Source organism: Pleuronectes platessa, chromosome 11, assembly GCF_947347685.1.
Source record: "Pleuronectes platessa chromosome 11, fPlePla1.1, whole genome shotgun sequence".
In the NCBI taxonomy this organism is placed as follows: domain Eukaryota; kingdom Metazoa; phylum Chordata; class Actinopteri; order Pleuronectiformes; family Pleuronectidae; genus Pleuronectes; species Pleuronectes platessa.
This window is the reverse complement of record NC_070636.1, coordinates 26741539-26762531: the sequence shown is the minus strand read 5'-3', so window position 1 is coordinate 26762531 and position 20993 is coordinate 26741539. Positions and strand designations below refer to the sequence as shown.

At 40.6% G+C, this 20993-nt stretch overlaps 1 protein-coding gene across 6 annotated transcripts in view; it reads right to left on the bottom strand.

Moving 5' to 3' along the window:
- Positions 1 to 19552, bottom strand: part of dicer1 (dicer 1, ribonuclease type III) — a 57969-nt gene extending 38417 nt beyond the window's left edge. For 2 of the 6 annotated variants that reach the window (XR_008339995.1, XM_053433805.1), the window contains exons 1-12: positions 19341 to 19551; positions 13555 to 13739; positions 13250 to 13412; positions 11616 to 11746; positions 8652 to 8786; positions 8391 to 8551; positions 7004 to 7172; positions 4693 to 5165; positions 1277 to 1409; positions 584 to 826; positions 314 to 468; positions 91 to 223 (exon numbers count right to left, since the gene is read on the bottom strand). Coding sequence is in view for 5 of the 6 variants with exons in the window: in XM_053433805.1 (XP_053289780.1) it covers positions 91 to 223; positions 314 to 468; positions 584 to 826; positions 1277 to 1409; positions 4693 to 5165; positions 7004 to 7172; positions 8391 to 8551; positions 8652 to 8786; positions 11616 to 11746; positions 13250 to 13412; positions 13555 to 13668 (2010 nt within the window). In the remaining variant the exon portion in view is untranslated. Of the gene's footprint in view, positions 1 to 90; positions 224 to 313; positions 469 to 583; positions 827 to 1276; positions 1410 to 4688; positions 5166 to 7003; positions 7173 to 8390; positions 8552 to 8651; positions 8787 to 11615; positions 11747 to 13249; positions 13413 to 13554; positions 13740 to 17765; positions 17854 to 19340 lie in introns of those variants that run through there. The other 4 variants (XM_053433806.1, XM_053433808.1, XM_053433807.1 and 1 more) reach the window with 4 other exon arrangements.
- Between the last annotated feature and the right edge of the window lie 1441 nt (positions 19553 to 20993).

The window sequence follows — 20993 nt, the reverse complement described above, 5'->3', positions numbered from 1 at the left end:
AACAAACAACTATGCATCTGTGGTGTCTAAAGCTGTTAGGGTGGGCCTCCGGACAGAGACATTTTTTTAATGTAGATATTCTTCCCTCACCTTAACAGGGACTCGCAGAGGGGAATTGATAGGTAAGTAGAGTGTTGACTGGAAACATCCATCCTGCATCTCCAAAGTTTTACATTTGGGTGCCAAGTGGGTAAATGGATCGCTGGGTAGCCGAGCACAATACCTGAACATCAGAAAAAACTATGTTGAAAGCTGAAGCTGATCAATATGTGCTCATGTTATCTTTATTGCGAACTGAGAAACATCACCATACCTGTTAATGTGTCCAATGGCTGTGTTAATGGTGACCTGGGGACCTCCATCCTCAGATCGAAGCACATAAGGTGGAAGGGTGTTGTCATCATCCAGAACCTGCTCCACTTCAAAGTCAATCACCTCAACTGACTTGGAACACTTGTTCCTCAGGATCTTTTAAAAAGCAAAATAATTTTCACTTCCTCATTTTGCTCCACTTTAATCTCCTCAACATTACGGATATACTGTACTACTCACTAAATCAAACTGTACAAAGAGAAAGGGTTACCTTCTCTATGGCCTTGTATGTAGCGAGATCTTCCTCGAAAGCTTTGGTCCTCTCACTGTCAGCCAGCATTATGTAGTTGGAGACAGGAGCCCGAGCTCTGCCTTTGGACTGGACGTAGGACCTGTACTCAGTGGGCAGGTCAAATCGCACTACCAGGTTGCACTTTGGAATATCCACACCTTCCTCCACAATGCTGGTGGCAATAAGGAGGTTGGTTTCATGAGCCCGGAATTTGCGGAGAACCTGAGAAGGGAAGGGGGAGAACATAATGGTTTACACCCACTATAGCACACTCCTTTTGCTCTTCCATTGGTCAACTCCTTTAGGCTTGTATCTCAGAAATCAACTTTCAAGTAAACTTACCTTGTGTTCTGTAGATCCATTTATCAGTTTAGTCCACATTTATCAAGATATTCAAGGTGTAGGTGTTAGCTGCCCAGCTGGACAGTTAGTTAAAATGACAAAACTGCTACAGCCGTTCATTTTGTAAGTTAATTAAATTACAGCTAATGACATTTTATTTTTCTATTGATATATATATATTTGTCTCAAACATTTTAAGTTCAATCATACCTCAAAGAATTTCCGAGTAAATAAAATTAAAGAGAGGAACAACAAAATTGAAAACGGAGAAGTGTGTGAAACATGAACATGGATATTCATGTAAATGTTATTTCCAAAAGGTCTGTGTACCTCCTCTTGTTTCCTAAACTCCACCTCCATCTGTTTGTTCCGTGGCTGGTTTTTGCCAATACTTTGGCCAGTTATGAAGTTGCTGCTGATATAAGCCAGCTCTGGGTCCTGCTTCCCCGCTTCTTTGATTAGACTGAGGAATAAACAGAATAAGATAGCATGCTAATTATAACACATTGGGATAATGATTATGAAAATAATTGGCACGTTTTTAGTAGAAACAAGAAACACAATAACATTTAACAGATTTTGTATTTATATATATTAAACCCATGTTAACTATGGCTCTGTCTTTCTTACCCAAGTAATTTTTTTACAAAAGGTAAAATGAAAAAATAAACGTTTTCATAATACAAAAAATAATAATACCTGGTTATTGCGGTGACACGGTCTGAATTATTTCCAAGCAGCATCTTTAATGCTGAGGGGAGCTGGGGTTGCTCTGAACTAGTTTTTTCCTTGTCCCACTAATGTAAGTGTTATTCTTAATTTTAGTGGACATCACTCTGGTGATGCCATTTCTAACGAGTCGGTTATTGTGTTACCAGCTACATGTCGGATAGCAGTAGCACAATGTCGGCTTTTGTACGTGCACACAGAAGTGACAGGCCCCCACCAGAAATTGTAGGTTCGGATAAATGTACTGTTTCACCTCTAATATACATACATACAAAGCCCCAGAGTCAACAGAATTACATTTAAAAATGGACAACAGCCAAAAGACATTTACTACACATTAAAGGCCAGCAACACAAATTTACTAAATATGATCTATTTTGTACACTGCCTAAAGCAATGTTAATTCAACATTGTGTTATATATGCCTGGAAATTATAAGGAAACAAGATGAAAAGTTTAGGCAAAACAAAAATGCACTACTGTAGTCAGGAGTGAAAGAAGGGGAGTGGTATGTTCTGTGTTTTCTCTCGAATTTAATTTAAACCCAGTGTTACTCACCTAATAGGTGAAAGAAAAACAACTGGAGTGGAAAAACTCAAGATGCTTGGAAATGCAAAAGCAGCAGGAAAAAACTATGCTCTCCTTTCTAACAATTACAGAAACATTTTATCGCATAAAAATTTGATGTTTCAAAACTTGACCGTTAAAAAAAATAAAAATAATGAAACAGTGAGATCACAGGGTTTCACGAACCTTTCTTAAGACATTTCTTTTGAAACCTACTCAGCCAGTATTTACGAAGATTCAGATTTCTCATCTGGGATTTGTTCTTATGTACGAATCTAATCTATGCACATTCAAGAGCACCCTTATGCACACTTGACTACAGACATGTTTGTGTTCATTATAAAGTTGTATGATATTAATTAAATTACCATAATATTTTAGCATTTATAATATTTGGCTGATGTGGTCATTCTTAATTTAGAATGAATGACTGACTGAAATGTATCACTTTATTGTAAGTCTAGTGATTGGTTATATAAACATGTTTGTATTTTATATAATTTCATATATTCCTTTTTTTATATTTTACAAATACAATTATATAAGTATATCAAATAAAATATACATAAATATGCAAAATATTGAGATAAAAATTAGGGCTGTCAAAGTTAAGACTATAATAACAAGTTAATGCAAATTCCTCACAGGCAATTAACGTGCGCACATTCTGTGATTATGACCAATGGCCCATTCCATAGTTCGTTAAATCAGGAAGCTATGGAGCAGTAACATTGTGGATGGCAAGCAGAAATGAGCCTCAAATGGATTAAGAAAAGGGTCTTTTGAATGGCAACTTCAGCTTCATGGTTCTCGAGAAAAGACCAAAGTTATATGCATTTACTGTCGATATGAAATGAGTAACCCTCGGAGTCCGTAGAGTCTTAAATACCACTTGCTGGCCAAGCATAAAACTTGCACCAGCAATAGCTAGATGGGTCGCTACAGCTTGCAGGCCGATTAACATTGTCAATATGCCCATCTGTTGTTTCTTGTTGGGCTTAAGTTTGCCATGTAATAATAATAAACTTTATTTATTAAGCACTTATCAAAACTGCTTTACATAAAATAGAAAAAAATATATAAAATCAGTGACAGAGCAGGAATAAAGCCTAGCAGCAGCATTCTGTACAGTTTGGAGCTTATTGAGTGTTTTTGCTTAAGACATGTGGCCCACAGTCGGTGTTGACGCGAGGTGATTTCTGCCCAGTGCTCTGAATGCCAAAGTCAAGAAATTCAATGAAGCGCGGGTAAACGGCTGGAGTAACTGTTGGCACTCATAACAGGTCAATCCGGGGAGGGCTGTTTTAGACAGGGTAAAAAGGTGCCGTTTTAAATTATCCTTGTGGTATTTGACCAAAATATGTTACAGACATTTGATTAAGACCCCAAGGAACCATATCAACTGTGGTAAAATGGGCATAATATGTCTCTGTTAAATAAAGTTTAGTTAAATCAAAGATTGTTTCATAAATCTGATTCAATTTGTGCTCATTAAAAGATAAGAGTAATAAAGGGCTGAAATAATTTAAAAGTGCTTTTTAATACATTTAGAAACTATATTACTAACTATATGTATTATATGTACTGTGTTCGGCTATAGAGTGTCAATTTGTGTCATTTTGGTTGGTGGTGTGCCCAAGGATTTTGTAAATGTAAAAAATGTGCCGCGGTTCAAAAAAGGTTGAAAATCACTGGGATAGAGGACCCAGAGATGACAGAATTTGGGAATGTAAGTGATCTGGGCCAATAATGAGAAATTCCATTTTGTCAGAGTCCAATTGAAGGAAATTATTTGACATCCAGTCTTAATTATCTGCTACAGTTAATTAAGCCATCAGCATGAAATTCTCTGAGTTTCGCTTCTCATGCCCCTCTCACAGCAGACAGCTCAATCCCCTGCCTGGAGGAGAAAACTCTCCTGCACACATCGGTATTTTTGTATCAGGAGAGGAGGGAAGAATCAGTTTACAAATGATGATAGTGAGTGGCGTTCACTTTTGTGTGGGTTCAGAGCGAGATGAGCGCACGCTCGACGCTTCTGTGCCAAATTCTCCAACCCTTCCTGCCAGATTTTTACTAAATCATATGTACACCATGTAGAACAGACCCTTGCTGCAGTTAATGCGCTTGTTGATTTTTTGCAATTTTGAAAGATTTATACAGTAAAAGTCACATTGCTTCTTTTTATTTTTTACCCCTAACCCCCCAAATAACATCCCTCCACGCCAACAGTCTTGCTTTACAGAAAACACTGCAGTAGTTGGTTTTAGGACAGACTGCACTATTACAAGTCCCTGTGTACACAAATACATTTTGGAATTATTGTGGTTAATGTATTTTACACACCAGAGTGATGAAATTGGTTGAAAGTAATGGTAAGTCAAAATGTATCGAAAACCTGACAGTACAACTCTCACACCAGAGCATAAATGAAGAAAACATGAGCCTACCGGTTGAGAACAACAGCTGTGTAACGCCTCTCCACAAAGATGATCCCACACAGAATGTTGGTGAAAGGTGAGGGAAAGTTGGATTCAGGCCTCTCTTTGGACTCCACCTCCTCATCCTCATCGTCATCCTCTGAGTCACTCCAGGACACATAGTTGTCCTGGTTCCGATTGTTGTACCACTCAACGCTTTCAAACTGCTGCCGCTCAAAGGGCTTGTATTCGTGGAGGATCTCAAGCAGCCGGATGACCTTAGGGGTGACATACTTGAGGTCCAGTGAAGCAGGGGAGAAGTGCTCCTCGCAGAGGGCATGCACTTTGCGCAGGATGGTGTCAGTGAAGAGCAGGAACTTACGGTTGAGCTCTTCCTGCTCATGTTTGATATACTTTTGGAGCTCCCGCACCATAATGCCTGCCGCCTTATCTGCACACCAGGGCCCCAGCACCTGCAGCACAGCCCGGCAGTCACTCAGGATCTGGACAGGATAGGGACAGTATAAACAGCAGTGTAATCAGGTGTGGTACTCTCCAGCTGAGGTTTTTGTCTCACCACTGTCGGTTTCTCTACAATATCGTGTGGACCTTTCTATTCAAAGTGCTTTAAGATTATTTACAGGGCTCCAGACTGCTACCATTTAGTAAAATGTTTTGGATACAGTCCCACTACATTTTCTAACTAGGTGCATCACTGCGACTTGCAAATATATAATATCATCACGCGCATGCCATCAGGTGAAAAACACGAGCGAGCGAAAATTTGTGTGTGCGCTCCCACGCTCCTAAGACTGGGAGCCAGGTGGAGTCTATAAACACATACAAATACATAAAGGCCCCGTCCCTAACAGCCAATGATCATTGGCAATGCTTTAGGATCAGGGCAGAAGCAGAAGTTAGAGTTTTCTCTGTCCTCCCTCCACACTCCTGCTGAATTGCGCTCACCTAAACTTAAAAAAACATTAACAATCATCACAAGTTATTAGGACCTGATCAGTACATGAAGTTTACTTAGAGTTTGTTTGATTTACTTAAGAGTTTGAGGCTGTATTTAAACATAATGAAAAACGAGTTGCCAATGAGTTGCCACTAGGGTCCTCTAGAGCAGTGATTTTCAACATTTTTGAGCCGCGGCACATTTTTTACATTCACAAAATCCTGGGGCACACCACCAACCAAAATGACACTCCATGGCCTAACACAGTGGCGGCTTTCTGAGGGACAGTTGGCAGGTCAGGGGTGAGTTGGGCATCATCTAGTGTCTAAACTGAGAAGGGCAGTACAGTGGGCCAGTGTAAGAACAGTATATAAATGTTGTGTCTCTTGAACTGATTAAATGGGTGTTTGTTTTTATAAAGAGACTAAGATTGTCTGATGTGTGTCTTATGAACAGTTTGTTAAATGACACTGTTTATTGTAGTTGAATGACATGTTTTAGTCTAAAAACTTTTTTTCAGGCTGATATGAGATCTCTGTGACCTTTGACCACTGAAATTAGTTAATTTGTGAGTCCAAGGCACAACTGGTAAAAATGTAGAGAAATTCCCTAAAGACAAACTTGAGATATCACATTTAAAAAGCCCAAAATTTGTTTATTAGGTCACCTTGACCTTCACTTGAACTCTGACTACCAAAATCTAATAACTTCTTAGTAGTCCAAGTTAAAATTGGTACCAAATTCGACTAAAATCTCTTGTGTGATTTTTGAGATATTTACAAGAATGGGATGGACGAACAGAAAACCTGTAAACATTTTGGCTGTCGCCTGGACTTAGTCATACTGGTGAAAATGTATCTCAGAAAGTGAAATTTACTTACACTTAGCTGATGCTTTTATTCAAAGCGACTTGTTATTTTGTAAATGTTCTATTTATTACCAAAACATTTATCAGTGAAACAGTTAAAATTGGAAAAAATATGAATGTTGCTTTGCATGTAGTTGTAAGTGGCGCACCTACATTTTGGGCTGGTGCCCCCAAAATTTCCATTGCAACTAGTGGAAAATGTTAATTTAAATCATGTCAACTATAGTATAAGGGTATGACTTTAGTTACCTTATCTATAGACAAGATGTTGGCTAATTAAATGCAATGCAAAAGTTGACAAACTTGTTAAATGGTGTTCCATGAGCCATGCATTCAACCTCTGAATGTTAGTATATTTGGCCAATCAGATGGAGCCCTTGTTCCCTAGATGATAAATTTAAGACATTTGGATTCTCTCTCAACAATATCAGCCCTTCTGCTGCAGCTGGTAACAAATGTTCTGGATGTTATACACATAACCGTTAATTAAAAACAGTTTGGTATAGTCCTCTGACCTGTTTGGAAATTAATGTAGGATTGCGATCCTCCCTGTCAACAGACATGTTGCAATCGTTCAGGAAGTAGAGAGCTTCGTCCAGTTCCACCAACAAATGGGAGGAAAGACCACTCTTGTCCAAATAGGGGCCGCAGTCCAGCACCACTTCTCTTGGCTGAGAGGAGTATCTGAAAAAGGTGGACAAACAAAACTCCGCTTAGACGTCAGCATACAGCGTTACTGGCTTGCAACACTCTAAAAAAAATAGTTTTTTGTATAATATTATTATAATATTTTGCTCTCATCTGCTACACACAAAAGGAAACATGATGCGCAGAGCCATGATATCAGGGTAGGTGACCAGAATGATCAGCATTTATGATCCAACACCATCGATTAACTAAATAAATGTGTTAGTCAGTTATCGACAAAGATGAGCTGACACCCTGAATCCTGCAGAAAGGAGACTTCAAGACTTCATTTGTCAAGTGGACAACAATTACATACAGCAGTCACTGACAATGACATTCTTCTTCTTTCTACCCATGCGCAAAAATATTTGAAAACCAAACAAGCAAAACAAATTTGAATATATAAACTAAAATAAAACTAAAGTAATGAAATTAAATAAAAATACACACCCAAAATACAAATTAGACTCAAATTAAATATATTACTGAGTAGAATGAATGAAAGAATGAAAGAGAATGTAAGTAATACTGATAAGTGGTAGTGTAAATATTACAAGCTGCAATCATATTGCAGGAGTAGGCAGTTTAGAGGAGTGACAATCTTATGGTAGTACAGAGGAGTTTTAACAGTCTCATGGCCTGGGTGATGAAGCTGGACGCTTTGCACAGTGGGCCATGGTGCATGGAAATAGGGCATATGCTTATATTTACTAGTGATTGCAAGCATTCTTACCACTGTGTTGCCTCACTCAGTCAGTGCAAGTTTGTGTCAACGAAAGCCTCTTTTTGAGGCTATATCTTGTAATAAAGTAAAACATTGAATTTCTCATTCAAGATGCTCCTTCTGTTCAGTTAGTCCAGTGTTGTCAGTAATGAAGAGATTTGAATCATGTGGAAATGATTTTTATCCCAGATGTCACCAGTTCATGCACAACACTGGTCATAACATCAATCAAAGTGATTTAAGATATTTTTTTAAGTTAAAAAGTACTTGTGTTGCTTTAAAACCAATACAGTATCCTCTCTACAGAGCAATAGAAAATTCTTTACTAAAAACACTCAAAACTACCCATGTCTAATAACGGAAGGAATCCCAAGTGATGGACAAAAAATTGAAATCTAAATCTCTGAGTTCAATGTATAAAGTGGTTGTTTTGCAACTCTGTCGCTACCCTCTATATGTTGCTCCTTAAATGGTCAATGAATATACAGTACCTGTCTAGGACAACAAGGTCTGTGGCAGTCTCAGCATTGCTCTTCAAGATTGATTCCAAATTCTGGATCTTCTGCTCCAGGTCTGAAGGGTCACATTTTCCATTTAGAAGAGAAGCTGTGAGACCCAGGATACGAGGACTACATGAACACCCTTCAAACAGCTGCAGAAATAAAGAAGAGCAAGATCATTCCGATTTTTTTTTTTATATGACAGTTTACAACTTCTGCAAAAAGAAATGTTTTCCATTGAGACAATCTCACCTTCATTATCTCACAGTAGGGGTGGTCTGTAATGGCCAGGTGACAATCATCAAAAACCACCAAGTTGATTTTAGATAACAGTAAGATTTTAGTCCTCAAAACATGCAGGAATATGTGGCAAGTCATGACCAGCACCTGTATGAGACAAAGTTGAGAATGCACATGGGACAAGGTATTACTGTCAACAGTGAGTGATCCTACAAGTGGCCATCATCAATGAGTCTTGTCTTATTAATATACATGGGGCGTGGCGGCGTTCTGAGGAACAGCTGGCAAGTCAGGGCTGAGTTGGGCGCCACCTAGTGTCTAAACTGAGAAGAGCAATACAGTGGGCCATAGTCTATTACATTACAATTCATTTAGCTGACGCTTTAATCCAAAGCGATTTACAATCACAGGGATTAAAGCAAAAAAAAAATCATCTGACTGAAAAAAAAAAAATCGGCACTCACTTTGGGTCGTGGCTGCTTACCGCCTCGATATTTGAACTTCACGTGGTCCATTATCACTTACTAGTTTAAAGCTAGGGCATTAAAACCAATATTTTTTTGCAAGACTTCACCATTCGTGTTAATGGGCTATAAATGACAAAACGTCTGCACAAGTTGACAGAGCAAGCATTTATTTCCACAATGCTTTCAAGAACAATTATATTAAAGAGAACAATGTTTAAACAAAACGGTGTAACACAAAAAGATAACTTAAAACTTAAAAGATAACAGTACTAAATAAGTTAAAACACTGAGACCCAAGAAGAGAAAATGAAAAGGTCTACTTCTTTGGCCTTTTAGTGGTGAATCCAAAGTCATCTAACTTCAGGACACCTGATGCCCGTTTCTGGGGAGGTTTTTTTGGCCCAGGAGGAGAGGAAAAGGGTTTTCCTGCAGGTGTGGCTTTAAATGAGCCAGAGGAGGAGGAGGAAGAGGGAGTTCCAACAGAATTGGTTGGTCAAGAACTTCTCCGCTGTTTGCTCCGTTCAATGTCGGGTGTCGAGGGTAAATTACGTACTCTCCACTCAAGCCAATGGGGAGCCCCCCCCCCCCCTCTCTTTTTATCTTTATGACTGCTTGTAGTGGATGGGCAGAGGGGGGCATTTAATAATGTGATTGGTAAAATTGGTAAAATTAAAACTCCAGGACAACAGAAGGGGAATACAAACTATGGGATGCATACTTTATCATTTATATCATATAAAATATGTCATCAATATCGTTTAAAATCATTTTTCAGTGTGTTTACTGGCGCGATACGCTCGCGTCAAGCGCAAACAAAAATAGACTCGACGCCGAAACAATCGCTGCACGGCGCGAGGCAGCCTTGGCGCAGCGCGACCACTCAGCCTCCGGTGGGACCCGCACAGAGCTGGGAGTGGATGGGAGCCGGACATCCAGCTGGCCCGCCGCATCGGCGGAGAGAGAGTTTAAACTGCTGCTGCTCCACTGACAATAACAACGCCGAACACAAGAAAACCAAGCACAACGCATGGGGATTTATTTCCAATGCTCTGCCAACGCATGGATTTTTTTTTTAAATGCCGCGTCAACTTATCCATTCAAACATGAGAAAGACGCAAGGCATGGTTCACAAACAAAAGGTTAAAAAAAGTTATGCAAATCATATCAGTGTTACACCCCCCCCCCCCCTATTTTTTTTTTCTCTTCGGATCTGCATCGATCTCATTTTTAGCCTTATGCGAGCGGAGTTGATATAGCGACGGAAAACTTTAATCCATGCAATCAATGCATTCAAGGGAACCCGAGGGTACAAACCCCGAAAAACAAGAATCAAGAAAGTACAATTTCGTCAAAAATAGAGCAAAACTACAAAGTGCTATAAGTAAGTGCCATTTAGGTGCTACTTAATTGTTAGTTTAAAAAAAAATATATATATTAAATGGCCGCAGTTTGGACACCCCTGACTTAGATCTACGTATGCCCATATGATTTGTTTGTGGCCAACGCCACAATAGCCAGACTCACCACTTCATAATGATTTCTATTTTTTAAAGAAGTTACATATTCCTTAATAGTCAGGGTTAGGTTTCTTTTGAATCTTTTTAATTCAAATTCTCTGAATGAGCAGAAATTAAGGGTAACCACTGCTTTTTATAGGTTAATTGGAACCTCAACATTCAAATGTAGTTTTACAATTCAACTTTAACTGTCATAATCACAAATAAAGCTGATATATCTTTTATTGGGTAAAATATAGTTTAATGGAGTATGGAGCTGGAATAATGTTAAAATGATAATAGAACCATCATTTCTCTGTGATGTATATTAGGGGGGTAGTCCCCTGAAAATCTTTTAAACTTGATAGTACATATCTATGTTAGCGTATTGCATTCACTTGAAAAAAGAAGCTGTGTGTAAAAAAAAAAAAGAAGTTTTGTTTTTCTAACTATTCCCCCCCCCGTTTTTCGAAAATTCGTCATTAACTCTTCCGACGATCGACGAAGACAATTTAATCGAACGCCCATCCCTAGTTACAACCCCTTTCAAAACAAGAGTCCCAACCACCAACCTGCTTATAACAGGAACTAGACATCAATCTTCCATAATAAAGCCACTAACGGGACAAAAATGAAACTATCCTCTACCTATCTGTAGCATATCCCCCGAAAGATGGTCGAGACTTTCAACTGATGTTTTCAGGTTTATTTGAAACTTCCCGAAACAACACGGTAAGAGCTTGGGCCTCTTGGGAGGGTAGCTAAAATATAAAATGTTTCCTTTGTGAAGTTGCAGATTCATAACAGTAAGTCCGCGTCTATACAGGAACTTCCCTTTCAAAATAAAAGCATGTAAAAAAAGTCATGTTTTTCCAAAGAGGCACAAGCGGAATTAAAGAATTTCATGAAGCCTATTCCTAAAGCAATGGAAAATTAGGTTAGATGGTCAGAGGACCGAGGTACATAACAAGTGAGAGCAAAGCAAATTGAAATTAGAGCAAAAAAATACATACCTGATTCTCGGTTATCTCTTGACTCCACCGTTGGTCAGTCCATGCTGAGGTTTCCTCCAAATCTGTGTACTCTCCCACCTGAAGGTCTGAGTGAGTCCTGACTGCAGCTGCTTGCTGAACTACAGACAAAGCTGGACAATACAAAGATTAAAAAACTTCTAAGAGTTCAAGTTTGATCAATCACTCTAAACGATGTGTTACATTGTCCTCATGTTTGTTCAAGTTTTAGCAAGACAGTCGGCCAATGTAGGAGTAACGTCCCGAGTTACACTACAGAGTTTCACAACGGAGTTTCAATACGGAGTAACGTCTACTGCTGGAGGCTGGACTAGTACCGGCTGGGTGGGGCTGAGAGATGAGTGCGATCCTGAATGACATCATACGGGGAGGAAGTACGAAACCAGATGTTTCAATAACATGTTTCTTAGAATGGACTGAGTGAAAAAGTCAGCGATGTGATCGTTTTCATTCTTTGAGGGTCCCTACTAGGGCTGCTCGATTAATTCGAAATTTAATCGTGATTACGATTATTGGGTCAAACGATCTCCAAACTACTATAATCAAGTTGAAACAATTATTTGGCATTTTTTTCAAAATTTCGCAATTCAGTCCTACCCCCAAAGCATTCAACGCGGCCCAGCTGACTGGCACTCACTCTCAAGCAGCCGTGAAGTGAAGGAGGCGAGTTGTGTGGTGACCGGCGGTATTTAAAAAACAGCGCGAGCGGAAAATGGCAGAGGGAGGGCAGCCCCGTTTGATTGACAAAAAAGGGAAGAAAAGGTTCTCTTGTATAGGAACACTTCGGATTTGAAGAATCCGACGAGCAGCAGCATTCTCCAGCACGCAGCCGCATGGCTGTTCCCACCGGACCAGCGATTCTCTGCTTGTTGTTGTATGTAACCCGTTCAATGTAGGGGTTCGGGGGTAAATGATGATGGTCCTCATAGCCATCCCCTACCCCTCTCTTTCTCTCTGTCTGTTTGCTTGTAGTGGGGGGGCAGATGGGGACATTTACCGGAACCGGAAGTAGCTGGTACTTCCGGTCCAGTCATTTAAAGAATAAAGCATAGACTTCAGAATAGGGGCACATATTAATAATCATGATATCGATATTGTCCAAAATAATCGTGATTAATAATTAATAATCGCAGCCCTAGTCCCTACTGACCCCCTTCAAGTAACTACTGTTAATTTATTTTACACAATATGGGCCCTTTAAACTCTGTGCATTTGAATGAGTTGGCTGAAAGCAGAGGGTTAAGATGGCCTTTTTTTCAATTTCTCAGTTCAGTTCTTAGAACAAACCATAAAGAATGATGCACATATCAATATTTGTGGCATATAAACAAAACAGTAGACATTGTGGTAAATAGTTATATAGCACTTTTTCTAGACTCAAAGCACCTTACAAATCACATTCACCAATTTGCAAATACATTCATTAATTGTATACAGAGTGCTTTTTATTCAGTCATCATTCAGACACTAACATAGCAGATGTCAGGGGCAATTTGGGGGTTCAGCATCTTTACTAATGACACACTGCCACTTAATGAGCCAAGGACAAACCACCAACCTGGTTAGTTAACAACCTGCACTAGCTCCTGATCCATAGCTGTCAATGTGTGCATTACCTGTGTTCACCAGAAAAACAGTCCTCTTGGCGTTTCTTTGATAATGTCCACGGATTTGGTGGGAGAGCTCTTTTGCTAGAAGTACTGCAATAAAGGTCTTCCCTGAGCCAGTATTCAAGCAGACAATAGTATTATGTTCAAGAGCTGCTTCAAGAAGTTCTACCTGTGGAGACAAATTTAGTAAAGTGTGAACATAAATAAATATAATACTCATCAATGAATACATAAATACAAAGCAACAGCAATGAATAACTGTTTACTTGTATGCTGCTAGTAAACATGCATGTGAATAGAAACTTCCTTGCCTGATATTTCCTGGGTGTATAGATGTTGTCATGGATAGCCTCCTGCTGCCATGGCAGACCAAAGAAAGGCCCCATGGGTGAAGTAGCAGGAGTGACAAGCTGTAAACCCGCCATGTTTCAAAGAGTTGGAGGTCAGGGGGCTGGGCTCCTCCAGTCGTCCACTTTATTTCATTTCATAATGGTCACTGGCAGGGGAAAGAAGGATACCACATTAATGTACTAACTTATGAACTTTACACACGAGTCACTCATTAAGTTGCTGTTTGCAGTTTTTATTAACATGGCAGCACTGTGTTAAGTTTGAGTAAACCCACAGCCCGTTAGACATTGATAAGAATGTTGAGACAAACAACAGTTTGTGTAGTGATTAGCATCAACTATATTACTACTTGGACATCAGTTCCCTTGATATTGATCAAACCGAGTAAATACCTCATTCTTCTCAACAGTCAATCATAATTGAAGGAGCCTCTTTAAGAATCTAAAACCAAGTCCAGTTGCTCTTGATAAAACCATTTGTTGATTATCATTTAGGCCCTATACAGACCTGTGTTGGGACCTAATATTGGTGAACAATAATTGGGCCTACATGTGTAGCGAAAACCTGACCACATGTGTCCTTTGTTCTAAATGCAAAGGACCGCTTCCAGAACTCAGTCTCCCAGGGTCCTTCATCTTCGCACCTAGGTGTTAAACATGTATATCATTTCTATTTGCAAAGTTTTGAGTTTCTCAAATGACTGTGAAATGGATCAAAGTGAAGGAGAGCTGCAGTAAATGTGGGAGAATACACAAAAATGGACAAATGCTCCTTAAAAGAGCATGATCTCATCTGTAAAGGCCGGCGCATGCTTCTGCAACTGCGGCTTTACACACAGCTGTGTCGAAGGACTCGTCATTCATGCTTCTCCAAGCGTTGCGCCTGTTGCAAAGCAATTCACCGCCAGAACATTAGGAGGAGTAATGTTTTTTGTTGAAGATGGCCTTAGAGATTGTGTGTGACAGTCATCGTCGGCTGTATATTTACATGGCCACTGCGGCTCCTCCTAGCCTTTTTCTGGGGGACAAATCCGCCAGTCAGTGACGGGTTATACAAGTGGTCATACTTTCGGATCTCTTCTGCCAAGTGCTCTTCTATTTGGTACATATTCATTCTTCTAAATCTTCTGTGGTTTCTGCCGGTATTATGGGGCATGAATCCGGAAACTAGACTCCGGACGGGATGTAGTAAGCAGACCAATCACAAGCCTTGCGGGCTGCTTGAGGCTTGCGTCGCTTTGTCGTATAGTTAGAAAAATTGGCGGACGCACGCAAGGCGCAAGAGGGGGCACGCAAGGGGCGTGTTGCGTGTCTTGCGTGCCTGCCTAAAATCCGACTATAAATCGGCCTTTACAGCTATCTTGCATCTCTCCTAAACTCCTTTCGCCAACACATCATACGCTTGCAAGCGTATGATGTGGGGTTTTTAACAAGACACAGACTTCTAAGTAGAGATGTCACGAGAACCGATACCTTTCGATACTGAAATAACAAAACACCGACGATGCCCATTTTTTAAAAGCACCGTAAGCGTCGATGCCACCTGTTAGCATCGGTGCAGTGGTGATATCTGAGCAGCTGAGACCAGAGAAACTCTGTTTTCACTGATAAGAAGCTGCCGGTCAGTCAGTGAGCGGCTGCTTCACGTGAACGAGCTGTGATCTCATTGTGTGAGTCTCTGAGCATGTGAGAGGGGCGGAGCCCCGGGGCCTGTGTGTGAGACAGACACGCGCACACGCGCACAAGATTTAAAAAATGAAAGTGAACCTGACTATCACTCACGTTCAACATATGAATGGCTGCACTGTTATATCCACTGTTTTGTTTTGCACTGTTGTTTTTGCACAGTATCTTTTGTAAAGATGCCTGGAAGTCTGGAATGTGTCTGGGGACACTAGTTGTTGCACTTTGACCATTAATTGCACTTTATTATGTTGTGCTATGCTCTATTGCATATGATTTGTATGTCTTATGACATTTTTCTATTTTTCAAATATTTTAATAAAGAAGTTCATGTTTCAAGTTCAAGTACATGTTATCTTAGAAAATCCTTTTTTTTACCGTGGTATCGAAATTGGCATCGAGAATCGTGTTATTTTACTGGTATTGGCACCTACTACTGAATTTTTGGTATCGTGACACCCCTACTTCTAAGTATTTGTTTACTGAAGTCAAAGGGAAAGCCGTGTGCTTACTTTGTAGAGAACAGGTTCTGTGTTTAAGGATTACAAGTTGAATCGCCATTACAAGACAAAACACACAGAATTACAAGTCCCGTTTAACTGCCACAAGAGTTGTTCATCTTGTAATAAAGATCTCAAGAGGAAACACGCTGTCTTTTTTCTATTTTCACTGCATTTTAATAAAGCCTATAAATAAGGAATTTTAATATAAAAATATTAATTATTAATCGAAAATCTATCGTTAATTCTCCCGACGATCGATTAAGACAATTTAAGCGAATGCCAATCCCTACCTCAAACACACATCTGTAAAAAAGTCGAGTTCCTACTAGCTGAACGACCTCTCTACCACCTGAAATCACTGTTACCACAGCAATCAAACAGGACTAGTTAGAATCTAGCACTTCGCCATAACCCTCGTTTGTGTTAAGTTAACGTTTTGAAACTTCCGGCTATAATACAAACCTTTTCACATAAGATTGCCAGTTTTGAACAATGGTCAGATGAGAATAGATTAAGCAGTGATAGATTAAAGTGTTGCTTGGTAATGTCATCCCTTTCCTAACCAGATTCTTAAAAACATCAATACGGTTTATGTTGTTGCTATTAAGAATAGACGCAGCGGGGTTAATAAGGGTTCAGGCTAAGGTTGCGAGGGGAGCATTGTTGCCAGCTTAGCAACTTTGTCGCTAAATCTGGCGACTTTTTAAATCCTCATGGCGAAAGCTACTAGCGTCAAATCTAGCGACTTCTTCTGGTGTTATGGAGACTAGCTCTGCCAGAGTGTCTCTTTTGAATCATTTTGCTGGTCCCAAGGCCGGATAAAGGAGGAGGGCTGGACGTAGAGCTAGCAGTTCCACCCCACATAACAGCCTTTTGATTAAATTTGATATTCTAACATTTAACAATACAGGACAATTTTTTTATATATGTGGGTCTAGATACAGCATTAAAGTCATGAAGTTATTTTGAGATGTGATGGCATATGTCAATGGCAAGATAAAAAAAAAAAAGAATAAACAGAAGAATACGGAAGCGTATTGCATTCATTTTTTATTCATTGGGAATTTACCTCGGAATTTCAGAGATAATTATCTCAGAAAAACAGAATTATTTTTTAGTTTAGTGAATGTAATACTCTTCTGTAGAATAAAGCTTATTTGTAGTTCTAAACATGTTTAAGGTGATTTTGTTCTCGCTTTTTGTATGGCCTACATTATGCAAATTGGGCGATGGCGTCACTTAGCGACTTTTAGGAGAGCCAATAGCTACTTTCCTTACTGAGGAGTTGGCAGGGGAGGCATGGTCCGTTCACGGTTAAATACAACAAGCGGAGAAAGCAGATGAACGGCGCTGAGAAATGCGCGTCCCGTATTAACAGCCAGGCGCCTGCGCGCTTGAGAATTTTGCGATGCTGCGCTTCGCCGTCTTACCGAGATCAGTCTTGTACAGCCAGGGGGAGTATTTTCCCTCTAACAGCCAAAGTGGGTCAAATCCTGTCATCCGGTGGTGACCAGACAGGTGCTTGTCTGGGGCAGGGCGTGCAGCACTTGGGCTCTTCTCTGAACCAGTGTTAATTTTGTTGACGAAAACTATGACGAAAAATATTCGTTAATGATCTTTTTTCCATGACGAAGACGAGACGAAACGACGCAACGAAGTTGATCTTCCGGGGGGGGGCGGGAGGTGCCGTTGGCGGGGCGGGGCGCCCCCCTAGTAGAACGGTAGGGGAAACACTGTAGTCAGGTACGGACAATAGGCCTACATAGCCGTGTATAAGCAATGCTACAATTTCACCATGTAGTTTTCATAAATATCTTGCTGTAGGCTAATACTAATATGAATGCCATTAAGTGTTCATGGAGAGGCATTGGACTAGTGGCAGAAACTTGGATTATGGGCAGAAAATGTCTCTGGTTCGTCTCCACGGAGAAACAAAAAGACGAACCTGGATTGATCTGTCCAAAAATCCAAGAGGATTCTCCCTACCCTGTCTAGTGCCTCTGAGCAAGGCACCTTACTCCCCCAACATCTGCTCCCCAGGCGCCGTACATGGTCGCTCACTGCTCTGTGTGTCCTGCACCAGATGGGTTAAAAGCAAAGGTTAAATTTCCCTACCTGCATGAGTGTGCATGTGTTTGGGACAAATCTATGCATCTTAATCTTAAAAAAAACTGGGCAGGAACAAGCTGGTGAAAAGGGGAACCTTTCAGAGGTTTTATTTATTACCATCACAGATAAATAAACCAGTATCGTTTCGTACTTGTTGTATTGTATCGCATTTGTTGTATCGTATCGTGAGTATCGTGATATTTTGGCAGGCATTGTATCGAAGTCATAATTTATGGTATCTTGACAAACCTAGTCGCATATCCACCTCAGACATTCAACCTGACTTCAGAGCACTTGTTCATGCCCAATAAAGACTAGGTTTCTTTCACTGAACAAGAAAAGAGAAAAAAAGAAAATGGGTTGATTAGACTACGTTGGTGTTAATTACTTTGCCATAACATTTACTCTTACAGTAGAAGATTATCAAAATTAGAGAAAAGAGAGTTGGAAAACAGGACGAGACTCAGAACCTGAGGAGAAAGTAACAGTGCACACATTAACACTGACTCTGGCCCCTCTCTCTCTGTGTGTGTGTGTGTGTGTGTGTGTGTGTGTGTGTGTGTGTGTGCGCGCGCGCGTCCCTGTCTGTCTGTGTCTTATTTAAAATTTGCCATAACAGTGGAAACTGAGTATAGCGCTGAGACATATTTGAAGGGACTCAACTTGTCTTTCAATAAAATGAATGTATACCCCAAGCCACCGCCTGCCAGTCATTTTACTTTTTATTTTAATTAACCTTGTACAAAAACGTAAAGCCTTCAAACAACCAACACGTGACCACTCAGTTGCAGACACCACAATGACTAATATAAGCAAGTTTGTCAACAACTATTAAAGGTAATTTAGCACAAACTGTTTAGCAGTTAGACGAAATAATACGTCGATCTTAAGAAATCTGATAAAACATCTTAACACTAGGAGCAATGAAGCATGTCAAGTTTCTTGGCCTGATTAAATTGATAAATTGTGATTCGTAATGTTTGCTTATAGCAACAAAGTTCATGTTAAAATTTGCTTACTGGTGCTAATAGTAAATTAAGACTTGATGAACAAACTATATAAGCAAGGCCACCGATAGTCCAATTGACCACTTGCGTTACCAAGTAGGCAAAGAGGTGCACTGGAACCCCTCTTGCAGTGTTCAACAGGGTACCTTAACCTAAAATGGCTAGCGAATATGAAGTCAAACGGATCGCGCCTGCCATAAGCCAGATCTTGGCCTAGCTATCTTATTGACAAAAGAAACGTATTTCCGATTACGCTGGGCTGTTTGTGACTGTTTGATTTGTAGATTTAAATGGAAACATGGCCTTATCAAAAATGTACAGCGTGTAATGCAACATACTATAGCCGCCATGCACCATCAGCTAGCTAGCTAATAGCTAACAAGGCCGACACATTAAAAATAGTATTTGAGAAATAAGAATCATATAATTATGTACTTAATCTCACCTGGTGTATGATTGTAGATTGTTCGTCTTGACTAAATGGCTTGAAATCATTCGTTTGATATCCTAACTGCCATCCACCCTTGCTTATCCGATTTGGTGGGTTTCCTCTCACGGTGGGACCACTTGAGCCCTGCTACACTAGTAGGAATATAACGTAAGACGAAACTATCCGCGGTACTAATGACACGCTAGTCTCGTTTGGAGAACGAGAATCCCATTCCCCTGGCTTCTTCTTCTTTGGGGTTTAACGGCCGCTTGCATTCTAGTTGTTGCATTACTGCCATCCTCTGGTGTTATTCAGCTCCTACATTGTCCGGTCAGATTATTGTCATTAGTCCCGTTCTCCGAAGAGAGTTTCCCAGATGATCCTGCCTTGTCGTCTCTCGCCACACTAAACCATCATGCAGACGTTTCAGTGTCTCATTACCCAGTCTGTTTTGTATGGAATGCAGAAGTCTCCCTATTGTCTCTGGATCCCAGTTCTGCTGCCACTCATTATTGATTTTCTTCCATGCAATACCCTTTCCCTCTGATTTTAACATTTCAATTGAGATATCTGTGTTTTCTTTTTTAACGGCATGCTTGGCTAATTTGTCCACTTTCTCTTTACAAGGTACGCCATGTACTCGACCCGCTGCAGTTTGCCTACCAGGAGAAGGTGGGCGTGGAAGATGCCCTCATCTACCTTATGCACAGGGCACACTCTTATCTGGACAAGGGGAAATGTGCTGTGAGAATGATGTTTTTTGCTTTCTCCAGTACCAGCCCCTCCGACTGAGTGACAAGCTCTTGCAAATGGGTGTGAACGTCCACCTGGTATCCTGGAGCACTGACGGAGAGACCACAGTTCGTCAGGCTGAAAGACTGCGTCTCTGGGACTGGGTTGTGCAGCACCGGCGCTCCACAGGGGACTGTGCTCTCACCAGTCCTGTTCACCCTGTACACATCTGACTTCAACTACAACTCGGAGTCATGCCACATCCAGAAGTTCTCTTACGACTCTGCTATTGTTGGATGTATCAGGGATGGCCAGGAGGGGGAGTACAGAAGCCAGGTGGATAACTTTGTGCAGTGGTGTAGGCATAACAACCTGCAGCTGAACACCACTAAGACCAAGAAGATGGTGGTGGACTTTAGGAGGTCTGTTGTTGCCAGCGTCCTTTTTATGCTGTGGTGTGCTTGGGAGGCAGCATAAAGAAGAGGGATGTGATGCCACTGGACAGGATGGTGAGGAAGGCGGGAGCTGTTGTTGGCACTGAACTGGACTGCCTCACAACAGTGGCGGACAGTAGGACCCTGAGTAGATTGCGGACTATCTTGGACAATGTCCACCACCCACTACACAGAACTCTCATCGGACAGAGGAGCACATTCAGTGGCAGACTCCTGTCACTGTCATGCTCATCGGACAGTCTGAGGAGGTCCTTTGTCCCCAGGGCCATTCAGCTTCATGAATGGCCCTGGGGGGGGGGGGTCTACATCAGTCTGCCCTCCCCTTCTCTACTCTTCTCATCTCATCTCATTATTAAATACCAACCCACTGTCCATCCCTTTACTGGCTATACTAGCCATATGCACAGACTTTACCACTACATATTCTTATATATTTATATATATTTATATATTTATTTATATATATTTATATTTATATATA